General features: G+C 38.0%; 1 protein-coding gene across 3 annotated transcripts in view; it reads right to left on the bottom strand.

Annotated features, from left to right (window-relative positions):
* MACROD2 (mono-ADP ribosylhydrolase 2) overlaps positions 1-13,434 on the bottom strand; it is an 891,375-nt gene that overhangs the window by 369,388 nt on the left and 508,553 nt on the right. For all 3 annotated transcript variants that reach the window (XM_054061688.1, XM_009556568.2, XM_054061687.1), the window contains exon 6: positions 7,965-8,086. In XM_054061688.1, coding sequence (XP_053917663.1) covers positions 7,965-8,086 — 122 coding nt within the window. The remainder of the gene's footprint in view (positions 1-7,964; positions 8,087-13,434) is intronic.

Raw genomic sequence — 13,434 nt, 5'->3', positions numbered from 1 at the left:
TCCTGTTCCCCACATTAGAAACAACAGCCCAGTTAGCTCTACAGAGCGACAGGTAACTTCACAGATCTTTTCTGTTTAAATGTCACTCTACAGCTGCTCCTTTCTTGGTTTTCCCACAACAGGGTGATGTTGTCAACTCAGTTCCAGTGCGTCAACCACTACAAACTCCAGCTTATTCTCCAAGGAACCTCTGCCTAAGGCTACATTCATTCCTCAGCCTTTCTCAGTCAAATGAGTATCTCCGTTTATGTGCAATGATTTACACTTGATCTTCCTGAATATATCTCATTTAATGAAATCTTTACTGAAGAAAGAGGACTGTGATTCAATCTGCCAAGATCATGTTGAAACAAGTGGTTGGGAGCACATGGAAGAGACAACAGCAGCTTCACCTTGGGTTAACAAAAGCATTGCCAGCTACAGCAATTTCTGTACCCAAAAGGAAAGATCATGACCTCTTCACATCTAATGCAGATGTAAAAAGTCAAGGTGGTACTTAAGCAAACTTTATGCAGTAGTTCCATTTTTAAATTGAATTTTATTATCTGGAAAATAGCTAAGAAAAAAATAAGTAGGAAAAAAAAAGAGGAAATGTAAGTTGGAGTGAAAATTCAGTATGAAAAAGTAAGGGCAGTCATATCATAGCTTAAAAATTAAACAAGTGTTTCAAAGAAACAACTGGATTTAAGGACAGAAATTTCTGCAGCATCACAAAGCAACTCTTCTGATTGATGGATATGAATCTATTTCAGAAAACCAGATGACAGAATAAAGCCAAACTTTAGGAATTTCAGACTTCTAACTTATTGCTATGGAAACATTCTCAGCAGGAGGTAAGTTTCCCTAAAAATAAACAATAAAACCAAGGAACCTTTACTTTCCCTAAAATGTAACTCTGCATCATGAGAGAGCCAGGCAGGTAAAAGCAAGACTATAAAACAGCATTAGTCCGACACATTACGGTACACCATTGTAAGTGCCGTTCTACAATTCAAGAAAATTCCTCTTTCATGAATTTTATAGTTCAGAACAGGAAGAGCTAAGAACACTCTAGGTTTGAAACTGATTATTAAAAATTCATGTACATAAGCTACAACTGAAGAGTCAGACATCATAGGGTTTAAACCCATCTGCACTTAAACAAAGGTCAAAGAAACAGTGCAGCCTATCAGAAATACACCTTCCTTTTAACAGTAAATACAAATATCAAGCATATCAGCACAGAATTGCAAAGTCTATTTTTAAAACCCACAATTACAGGTGAGGGCAAATATTTAAAGCAATTAAAAATTCAATTTGGTTATTTCCTAAGTGCTATTAATGGGTAAGTGGCAGGTATCTTTCTTGATGTATTTTTACATGTTGCTCTGAATAATTAATAGGTTGTGTTTCTGTACAAACAAGTTATATTAGTATTGTGGCCAACACTAGAACAATAAATAAAACTAAAGTGATGCTTTTTTGTGAAAAACACCTACAAAAAGTTATGAGATGGAACTCCCTTATAGTAACTTAATCTTTATGTGACGGGAATTATTTAAAGAAGCCTCAAATAATACTTTAACTTAAAAGCCTGCATACACAAAGCTTGTAAAACGCCTTGTGTACACTGATTTAAAACCCCAGAAACCGATGCACAATGTAGATTTCAAAAAGTATGTCCCAACCGTATTTAGCACGCTTTTCTAATAACCCTAATCAAAGTGCGGCATAAGCTGTGTGCACAGGAGGGACCCACTTTATCCAGACTAAAAAAAGAGACAACCTTCTCTCCCATAAATATCCCATCATTACAGGTCACTAGCCATCCCACCGCCAAATAACAGCTTATTCACTCGACCTGAAGATAAGCATGTCAGCCCTCGAACAGGTCCTCTCACTTCTGAGATATTTCTAGATGGCCTCTTGCCTTTATATACTTTAGACAGAAGGAGAAGGATGGTTGTGTTGAGAAGCCCAGCTAAGAGGCTTTCCCTCTTAGCTGGGAAAAGCCTTTTGCATTCACAGCACAAACATCCCAGCAGAAAGACAAACTGATATTTTTGGTGTGTGTTCTTTTACACAACAGCAAACTAATCTAGTAAGGCTCTTGAATAGCGTGAGTACTTCCTTACCTGACCCTAGGGATCCAACAAAAAAAATTCTGTATTTTGTATTTAGCCCTGATAATCTATTTGTTGGTGGTAAGCAGGATTCCTTCAGCAACTCAGAAAGCCGCATTCTTTGAGGATTTCCTCCGGTCCCCACACACTAGCAACAATTCTCCCTAGAGGTGAAGGTCAGAGAGCACAGTCTAAAGAAATGCTTCTTGTTAAAGCTTTACAATTCACCCCCTGCCAACAAGAAGCAAACCTGAAGACTGCAAAGCCAAATGCAGTCCTGAACAACAGCAGAGCTGTAGTCCCAAATAAAACTTCTCAATTTCTGTAACCATCGCAGAGGAAGCCTGCTTTGCCTTCTGCATGAGGAATAAGCACCAATTTCTCTTCTCTGCAAATACGCTACAGCCCTTTTGATTTGGATCCCAACCACAATAATGTACAGCATTTTTTCAATTTTCTCTGTGCTTCTGAAAGTCTCTGCGTAACTGCAATGCCAGCCTCAACTGACCTCAAGTGGTTAAGATTTCTTCAAGCACAAGCAACGAAGTATGTGGCAGGGAAGTGCTTGATATTTAGGAAAGTTTCATGGTATCAGATGGCTACAAAGCTGTGTATGCAAAGAAAAGCAGGACAGGAGATCCTCCAAAAAGCATCAGAGCATAGAGTAAATAATTTAAAACCATGTATAAACAGGGAACCAATTTAATCCCTGAAAACAGGGATTATAACTCCTCCAGTATGCCTGATAATTTAACAATTATTTAGCCTATGAGACTCTCATTTAGAAAATCAGTACACAAAACAGACCAATTTATTAGAATATTTTTACCACTTCTTCTTTTGGGGAAGATTTTGTGCTTATAATGTATTCCCAGTTCCAGAAAGCAAAGATTTAATCTACACAGGATAGCGATTACTACTAGTGTGTTAAAGAGCTAAACATCAAAATATATATTTTTTTTTTACATTATGGAGAAATTATTCTGAACACATAATAAACTTAACTGGCTTAAATGTAAACTATTCACTCCTAAAATGAAATTCTTGTTTTACCTTAAATATTTTTCTTCTCCCATTGATCTGTACAGACTTAAGAGGAGATAAACAGAAACAACATCTCAAGTAGCCTCTTAACCAGACAGAAGACTTTACAAATAATAGACCTATCCAACACCAAAGTTTCACTCAGAACCAGTGACCACACAAATAGTCAGAAAGTAGTTCAAGTGTCCTGCAGTGGGCACAGCTACATAAACACGCGTGAAGGAAAAAGCAACACATGTTTTTGGGAACACCAGCTAACAAGTACAAACACAAACAAACTTTTCTTCAGTAACCTAAAAGGCAGATGGAGTAGGTGACCTGAGAGAGAGACACTCTAGTATGAAACAGGCAATGTGGCATTCAAAATCTCATACAAAGCTTGTGAAAACGTGGGTGTGGGAGACAAACGTCAGGGGCTGTTTGATTTCTCTCTGAAGATTCCTGAGGATGATCACATTTTCTTTCTGAGGCTCTTCTTTCTGCCTTAATGGCTATGAAAATCCTTGCCCCTAGCGAGGCTGCTGGTGAATTATGAACCTCAGCAATCATGCTGACTGTCATTTCATTATATTCCCTCATCTCATTTCTGGTTTTACCCATTGCGTCTTTTTTAATATATACTGAAATTATAATGTTTTAAGATGAAATTTCACTGCTCCCCTAAGAGTTAGCACATAGTTACTCTCATCCACGCCTGAAAAACTTGGACACAAACACAACCCATATTAATATCAGCTACACCATTTAATTGCTATTTTGTCATACACATAATCACATTCTTATTCCCCTCACCCCTGCCATAAAGCTGCATCTCACAATTTATACAGCATTTCAAGATCATTGTTTCCCTTTCTCATTCTGTAACACATCTACATAACACATAGGTATAAGTGAGTTTTGATCTATTCCGAATATTATTCCTGTTCTCCCCAGTCCATTATGAACAGAAACTACACCCTTTATGGTATCCATCATCTCTCCATAAGCAGCTCAACAATGTATAATACCAAAACAAAACAAGTGACTGCCGTAAGTATATCTAATTTGAGGCTTATTATTCAAGACCATTTCCCCATTATGCTGGTTTTCCAGCACACTTCTCCCCTTGATTATTTGCAAACTGGGTTACTTTTTTCCCACTATATGCTACTTCATCTTCTCCCATGATTAGTTATACTGTAGCTGTCAGCTCTGGTTCTGACCTATGTTTCACTGAAGTGGAGGCAAAACCTTCCTTCTGGTGCTTTAGTGGATGCTGGATAAGGTTATACTTGCAGCCTCTGTAATCAATTGTCATCATACATCTCTGTCCTTTCCTAGTGTTTGCAACACCGCCTAATGTAGCATCATTTGTAAATTTAATTAATGAGCTGTTTATGTACTCTTCAAAAATCATTAATAAAGATGTTAAATTAAACTGCACTTACTGGTGCACCCTCAGTCACCCTGTACACTTTTGTCCAACTTGATACTTCGCCATTCGTCATTAATCTTCATTCATAATGCCTCCAGTAATTCTAATTCCTATGACATAATTCATGTTCTAAAAAAATTGAATTGTGGTGGGCTTTTTTTCTCTTCTTTTTTGCATTGATTCCTAGATTTGCTGTCCTTTCTGTTTTGAAGATAAGTAAAATCATCCTGTTTCCTTCTCACTTGCTATAACTCCTAGTGTTCCGATGCTTTCTAATATAGTTAATTGTTTTAGCATACTACAGCTTGCTAACACCAATATTTATTTATTCGTTTATATGTCATAAGTATACTGCTTTTCCTGTTTCCAAAGCTCATTTCATCTTCTTGTAAAAGGCCACCAAACTACGCCATCAATCAGCAGGGCTGATTTTCTCTTCCTTTTTCTTACATATGTCACATTTCCCCCCCACACACACAGTTTTTGTTTATCTCTATTATCTTCTCCCTATTGTAAAAACTCCAGTCAGTGCTCAGATCTTGCCTATTAGAGTCAATTTGAGTACTTTTGTCTTCCCTACCAGGTCTCTGCCAGCCTCAGAAGTCTGTAGGTGTTTTTAATAATTTTCTTTCCTTTCCCTCTACGCCTATTGTACTGGATCTTGTAAAGCCCTCTTGCCCTCTGCATTCTTTTCTTCAGACTCTCAGTAATCTATTGCTCCTTAACTGAATGAAATATACATTTTACTTTGCTCCAGGCTTTATTTGTTCATTAGGTTAGACTCTCAAGTAGCCTTCACTTCCGAAAGCATCACTGAAATCACTGGACTTAGGGCTTTTCAGAACAGTCCATGATCTGTCATGTGGACGTTAAAATCCATATTGCTTGCTAAGCTTCTTAATGCTGGTATGAATGAATGGCTCTTGGCTCCTGTTCAGCTTGTGCAGCTGTGTTCTGCGAGTCTGGGTGTTGAGTATTTTTTATCTCAAACAGGTGCACAGTCAACAGCTCTTAACCAGCAAGGAAATACCCTGGTTGATTTCTCCCATGGTCATTTTTTCTTGCTAAAATATCAGGCTAGTTTTCATGGAATCCATGAGTATGACCAATTGTTATTATTCCATGTTAAATATGAAGCTACAACACAGAATGTCCTAAAATCATGGAATTCCTACAGATGCAAGCATTACCACATTGACCAATGCGCAGTGCAGTTTTTCCTTTGTTTTTTTTTTTTTTTCAATATTCCTTTTCACACCATTTCAGTATTGTTTTTTCTCCCCCCACCCCTTGTTAGGAACTTTATTCTCACTAACTTGAAAGTCCCAGAAGCAGCATGTAATAGCCCAGAGACTAAAGACAGGAACAAGGATGAATGTAGAAGCAACAGCACAGAGATCTTACTGGCTCCAATGCAAATCACAGCAGGACAGAAACATCCTTGTGTATTTAAACAACTCCAGAAAGGAATTCAAAACATGCTCCCCTAACCCCAAGGTTTCTTTCAGTTCTAATTTATGTGCCTAGTGTTAAAATTAAAAAAAAAAAAAAAAAACCACAAAACACCAAACAACACAAAAAATCAACTAAAATAGGTACCACCTCCCTTTAGTGGCTGTATAATGGCAAAGAAACAGCTCATCGGACACCATTTTGAGAAGCAGAGAGAGAAGTCCATCAGCGGAAAAAGGGCGAAGAGTATATTTACTCCAAAAAAAGGAAAGAAATAAGCAACTTCCATCAACTTTTGCTCTGGAGGATACATCTAACTCAGGCTGAAAAGCCCTACACTTCTCCTCCTCCTGTTGTCAAAAAGCCTTATTTTCTACTTGTGATTTTTTGATGTTAATAGCTTTACCTTACCAAGTATTTCAACCCAGTATTACACCATTTGTTAAATTGAACTTTTTTTTTAGATTAAGTGTGTATTCTAAGTTGCCAAACATACATGCAATCACACAGTCAGTTCAAAGAACCCCAAAAGTATGAATTCACGCCCACATGATAACTTCCTTCTTTAGGGAACTAACTGAGGGATATCTAAAGGCTTCAGCTGCTACAGTTTGAGCTACAGAATCAAAGCTCTAGAGCTGGAGTGGTAACAGCTTCTTTACTCAATGAATTGTGAAAACCTGTCCTTCTGAGGTACAAAAATGCAACATATTTCAAGCAATCATAGAATCTTTATCATTCAACAATATACCATATGATGGAGTGACTATATCTGTGGACAAGGAAGAGCTATGAATGTTATCTCTCTGGCCCTTGAATGGATAAGGCCTTTGACATAATGCCCCACAACATCCATCTCTATAAATTGGAGAGATGGAATTGATGGACAGACTCAATCATGAGGAAATGATTGAACCGTTGCATCCAGAGGGTAGTGGTCAACAGCTCAATGTCCAGATGGAGATTGGCATTCCTCAGGGGTCTGTATCAAGACAAGTATTATTTAATATCTTCATCAATGATGTAGTGGGATTGAGGGCACGCTCAGCAAGTTTGCAGATGACACCAAGATGACTGGTGCAGTTGACACACCTGAGAGACAGGATGCCATCCAGAGGGACAAGCTTAAGAAGTGGGACCATGTGAACCTCATGAGGTTCAACAAGGCCAAGCGCAAGGTCCTTCCCCCGTGGAGAGGGCAACCCCCGGTATCAATACATGCTGGGAGATAAAGGGATTGAGAGCAGTCCTGTAGAGAAGGGTGGATGAGAAGCTCAACATGAGAGGAGATAAATGCCCCAACCCTGAAAATATTCAAGACCAGGCTGGATGAGGCTTTGAGCCTTCTGAGACGCAGTGGAAGGTGTCCCTGCCCATGGCAGAAGGGTTGGACTAGATGAGCTTAATGGTCCCTCCCAACCCAAACCATTAAACCATTCTATGATATAACAAGCTATATTACTATGTATTTTCATGAGGAGGTGCTATAAACATTGCCAGTTGACCAATACCTTTATTTTTAGGAGGAAACAATAATGGACAGAATAAGCAACAAACTAATCATTTCTCAGATATTTAGGAGGCAATACGGCATGTGCAGTTATCCACCCACCTAGTCACTTCTTAAGTCTTTTATAATAAATAGAACTGTGTAAAAAGCAAGCCATGGGAACAATTCCCTCCCTTTCAAATACGTTCTCTCTTCTTTTTTTTTCTTTTTTTTTACACCTAACAGGAAGGCCTGTTTTTTACACCTAACAGTTTTCATTATCGCCTAAAATAACCATATTTCTTTCTCTGGCAACTATTTTGGCCAAATAATATTTAATCTCTTGCTTTTTCACATCACCTACAGCAAGAAAGAACCCTACTACTATATTTCTAATTATTCTACAGCAAGAAAACAAAGATCCAAATTAGAAAAAAAAAATGTGTTCTTATAAATGACTTACAATTGATCTAATGTTGTTTTCTTTTGCCAGTTTCAGAGAGGATTTATAGCAACTTGCCAAGTTTTCTTTATGATCATCAGTGAGATGGCCTCTTGCGATTGGCCCAACAGTATGGATCACATCTGCAGGAAAAAAATAAAAAAAAAAAAATTAGAGATCCTAAGATAATTTGTTTATTTATCTCAGATCAATCTATTCTGGTATCACACCTAGACACAAAAGTAGGAATAATATTGTAAGAAAATGATTATTGCTGGAAACTATGTAATAAGATACATCTTTGATAACGAAATAAAAATGAAAAACATTAAAGGCTAGATTTTGAAGCATTTGGACTGAAGTGGAAAACGAGGAAAACGCACTAAACGATTGTTATATGTGTACTGCAATCCACATGCAGGAGAGATGAAATGTTTCCATAAATATCCTAAATCTTTAGGGCTGTACAACTGTAAATATCGTGCAACTGTTTGAAATCCCTAGTTGCTCTCACTCCTTTTAGGTTCTCTGACTGGGAAAGTTCACTCCACAAAACCTCAGAACTTTGATGGTGATGCACAGGTCATCTTCTTTGTGTAATACTTTAAGACTTTTCTCAACAGACGTTTTAAGAGGAAAAAGTTGTGACCTGTGAATGTGTTAGTTATTCAAAGTATGCACTTTCCTCTCACATCAGCGCAGATGGAGACACAATGCAATAAACCAAAATATTCTGTCTGGAGATACTTCATGAACAGAAAGAGAAAGTACAGTGAGGGAATGCCTTAGGTATGCCACCGCTAGACTCATCAAAATCACATGCTGCAATCAAAGTCTCTAAAGTGCTATAGGAAAAATGAAGTAATAAATAAATAAAAAGAATAAAATAAATCTACAAACCAAAAGGTGTTGTGATTTTTGTAATCCCGCCCCCACTTGACTAGAAGGAAGCACATTTACTTTTCAAATGTCATTCTTCTATAGCACATCTGATAACACTACAATGAGTTACACTGGCAGGTGCATCTCTTTTCCCCTCTCCTTATCATCCCCCTATAATATACAGCAGCAGTGATAAAGGGTGGCACTATTTTTGGCAACTTTGCCACAAAAAGGTTAGTTCAGTGCTTTCAATTCTGATACCTCTGGACCCATTGGTTAGGTTGTGCTTCTGTCCCACGTGGGACAGGTTTCAAAGCAATATCTGCTGTTGTTACACTTTAGAATACTTTAATTTACTTGCAAATCCTACAGAATTCACGCCAGTATTCACTATTGCCATCTTTGATTACTTCCCTACAACCTATATCGAAGCACAAGTGAAATCCAATCCAAACATCATCTGTCAAATCCTGGCCTCCACTACTTAAAAGATGGCTTATATTCTGAGGCATGTTTTGAACGCTTCCAAAACTTCCTCTTTACATTAGTCAGAAAATATTGATATTCAGCAAATGAAAGCATGTCAGAGAAACTAGTGCCCAAAACCACAGAGAAACCGACTGTGACAGGGAACTGTAACCCACAATAGCCAAAATTCCCAACCGCTACAGAAAACCACCCTACTGAGAAGTAAATAAGAGTTAACTGCTGCTCTTTCCATCTTGATCACAGTAATTTTCTCCAGCTATGGGAAAACGATGGACAGATTGGATAATTTCTGTTGAATGTCCCAGCTACCAGACAGTGACTCCAGCAAACCCTCCCTATAGCATTTCAGACAACTAAACCACTACATAGGTGTGAAGTCTTTATCACTGATAAGGAGGATGATAGCAGGTTATCGGAAAAAAAGCTGAATGGCTTCACTCAGGAGTTCAGGGGAGAGGTTCTGCTTACAGTGATAAGGTTGTGCAAGTACTGCCATTAAGAAAGACCATCATTTCAGATCAGTTTTCTTCAGGCTGACACTTTCCAAGGAAAGTTTCTGTTTGGAATAGAGTTGGCACTTCGCTTTTACCAATTGGCAACTTCAGACAAAGAAAAAGCTTCTTGAGTTTGTTTTTCTTGTACTTCGTTTTTGAAAGAGGCAAGCTACAATTACTGAGTGAGGGGGAAGGAATATACACTAGTGATTCTGATCTCAATCAATATCATTCTACATTTATGGACACTAAGATCAGAGGTATTGTGATGCATTTCAAATTCACAACACTCAGCAGCCAACAAGCAAATAAACGAAGGACTATAGAACTGACTAAAGTGTAAAAGATAAATAAAAGAATCATGAAAGACTTCCCTCTTTCTGCTAAAGCTGAGTTCACTTGCATTTCAAGGTGCACCTACTTAAAAGCTGAAGCTTAACAGCTTAAATTATTGATTTATTACTGAACAACAAGACAGAGTTTTGTAGAACACTCAAGTAAAAAAATCTTGCTGGTGTTTTTCTGTTCAAGACTCCGCTTCATATAAATTTTAGATGCGTTTCACTCGTCATTAATTGTTTAACGCCATTCCTTTAGTTCTCCATTATTACACACTAATTTTAAAAATTCTCAGCTCAATGAATAGGAAATGTTTTTCTTGTCATCTTTTTTTGCAGAACTTCCTGGTTTTTTTAGCATTTTTATGGTGCCTCATCACTGACCCTTTATCGCTGCACTAGACACTACATGTAAATATAAGCTTTAATGCAATTATTAGTGTCTATGTTTTATTTTTTACAAGCCCATCATAGCTAGTGCTTTAGACAGAACACTGAAGATGGTTATGAATTGGTTTATAAAATATTAAAACTTTTGTAATTGTTTGCAGGGTGTCATTGGGAAGAAATGTTTTACTTGGAAATTCTACTATTCTGAAAAACATAGCAGAGTAAGATTTTACCAGCAAAGCAGTGCTAATAACGTGCCAGTCTGTTTCCCAGTCAGATGAAGAGGGAAGTAATTTTGTTGTACATTGTCAATAAAATCAGTGTATCCATATATTACCTAAACTATACATTATTCTGCTCAAGCTATTCCACAAGATGTTAAGGACTGCATGTAGATAAAAACCTTTGAGATTATACAGGCATAAAGCAAACAAACAAGAGCCCATGCACTTAATATATGAGGATCAGACTTCACAGGCTGAAGCACAGCCATTTATTTTTAATGTAATCTATGAAGACTCTGTCAATCTTCCAGCTTGTCTATCACAATAAAGTTTCCTTTCTGCTTACGCGTTCCTCCTTGACTCAATTGAACAGAACTGAAGAAATTTGTATGCTCTGGAGCTGGAGAACAGAGGAGAGTGGGCTGGGCGCACTGGAGTGGGGGCAGTTTAAATCCTGCTTGTTCACCTTCCATACTGGTTTTCTGGGAGCCAGAACAAGCATCCATCCTAGAGAAGCACACGGTCTTTCTGAAGCAAACACAATTTCCAAGTTGGACTTCAATCACAGTAAAGGATCATGTCAGGACACGTGCAGGGATGACTTCCATGGCAAGAAAGGCAAATCAATTGTAGATGGCGACACAGATGGGAGCATTGGCCACGTGGACAAGGATGATGATTGCCTTATAATACACTGCGCATGCAGAGGCACAACAGCATGGAACAGAAGTGGTCTCATTACCTAAGATTTTTTTTTAAACTGGGGGAAATGTGGAAAAAACTCCAAAACGATTTAGTTTGGCTGGAATAGACTGGTACAGTTTCCTGCTACCAAACAGCTCCTGGTCCTTTTTGGAGCTCCTGCACGCCCTCACTGTCTGAACATTTCTTAATGAGGTCAAACAGAAACAAGGGATATGAACATTTCCTCAAAGTGTCCTCTAAAGTGGGGGTTTTGTTCTTTAAAACCAAGTAAAACCCAGAGCTTGACTGGGAACAGTCAAGCTTGACTGGGAACAGTCAAGCTCTCAGAGAATGCCACACTCACCATTTGTACTATTTTAATTTTCATGTCAAATGAAGCTGCCAACACTGCTTTGAAGATTCTGATTTTCTATGGTCAGTCTTCCAGCCAAGCACATTGATAAGAAACTTCATTAAAAAGAAAGCTGCAATCCACGTTTGTAAATCGCTTTCACTGTGTACACAGAGCAGAGATGTTTGCTTACATTTTCAATAGTACACAGAAGTGGAGAGCCCCAGAGAAAGTACATTCTCATCTGGGATTTGGGCCACAGCAATTGATCAAACTACTTTTAATGCTAATAAAGCTGTGTAGCTTTAAAGTGATTTTTTTTTATATAAAGGAAGGTGATATATTTTCCTACAGAAATGCTCCCAAAGAGAAGGAGGGGGTGGTCAAAAGAAACCATCAGCACAGATCTATGCTATACAACCATGTTTTGGAGCTGCTTTAGGGCTGAAGCAACATTTTATTTTTACACTGGCTTTTCTAAGATTTGCATCATAGAAAAAAGGTTAATCTATTGCACTTTTTGGTCTTTTGACTTTCAGGTGTTTGGTTAGAAATTCTGGCAGCCAAAGCGAGGCCCATGACAATCACATGCTGATTTGTGTGTGCTCAGTCTGCTTGTTTTCATTCAGTGCTTTTGTCTTTTTCCCTGAAGCACTAAGACAAAAGCAGACAAGGGAATCTTGTGTAAGCCCAAACTAATCGAGAGGTATAGCAGTTGCTTGAGCATTTACAGCAACCTTGTCACCACTTAGCCACCAGTAAAAATAATTGTAAATTGTGTATTTAATCAACATTTCCAAAGCACACCAACTCTCCCCTCAAATCTCTGTATAGGCCAGTCAAAAATGAAACCACATCTGCTCTACACATAAAAAAGGCAGTGAGGCTTGTTTTCTCTGATCTTCTTCAATAAAGAAGTCAGTCCACAGAACTCAACACGCTGTTTGTCACATGAGTTTTTATGCACACTTCTACCAAGAAAGGACAGAAGAGCATGGGCAAAGAAAAAACACAATTCCCAGTTGCAAAAGGAGGAAGAAAACTGACTGTACCTCAAACACTAGCCTGAAGGACTGATGTAGTTCACTCTTCCCTTGTTTGTTTGTTTTTTTTTTAAAGTGACACTAGATGGCAAAGATACTGTCATAATGATTTTTTTTTCTGAAACAACCGAAAAAGTACAAATAAATTTCTCTCATTTCTTCCCTTACAGATGCAAGTGTGGCACATTCACACCATTAATGAACCAGCCGACCACGGCTAGAATCAATTACACATTTCTCTCCTTTATCCCATTCACGCATTCATAGCCATAATCGGCCCATCTAGCAAACTGCATAATGAAGCTGTACCCTGTCAATCACAGCAGGAATCGTATGAATTTTAAGAAGGAAGCTACTGCACTGTGCGTGTGCGCCACTGAATTAAAAAAAAAATAAAAAGTAACAAAAACTCAGAGGATTTAGGGAACCATTTACAAATCTTATCAGTTGATTTACACAATAAACACCCACCATACTGGTGCTGAAAAGGAATAGCTGAGGTTCAGTTGAAGTGAAATGGAATTACATCCATATATTCATATGTACTGAATATCCCTGTTCTTAAGGAATGCACGTAGCCTAATGCTTTGTTATA

Source organism: Cuculus canorus, chromosome 3 (assembly GCF_017976375.1).
Source record: "Cuculus canorus isolate bCucCan1 chromosome 3, bCucCan1.pri, whole genome shotgun sequence".
NCBI classification, from domain to species: domain Eukaryota; kingdom Metazoa; phylum Chordata; class Aves; order Cuculiformes; family Cuculidae; genus Cuculus; species Cuculus canorus.
This window is presented reverse-complemented; position numbering and strand designations above follow the sequence as displayed.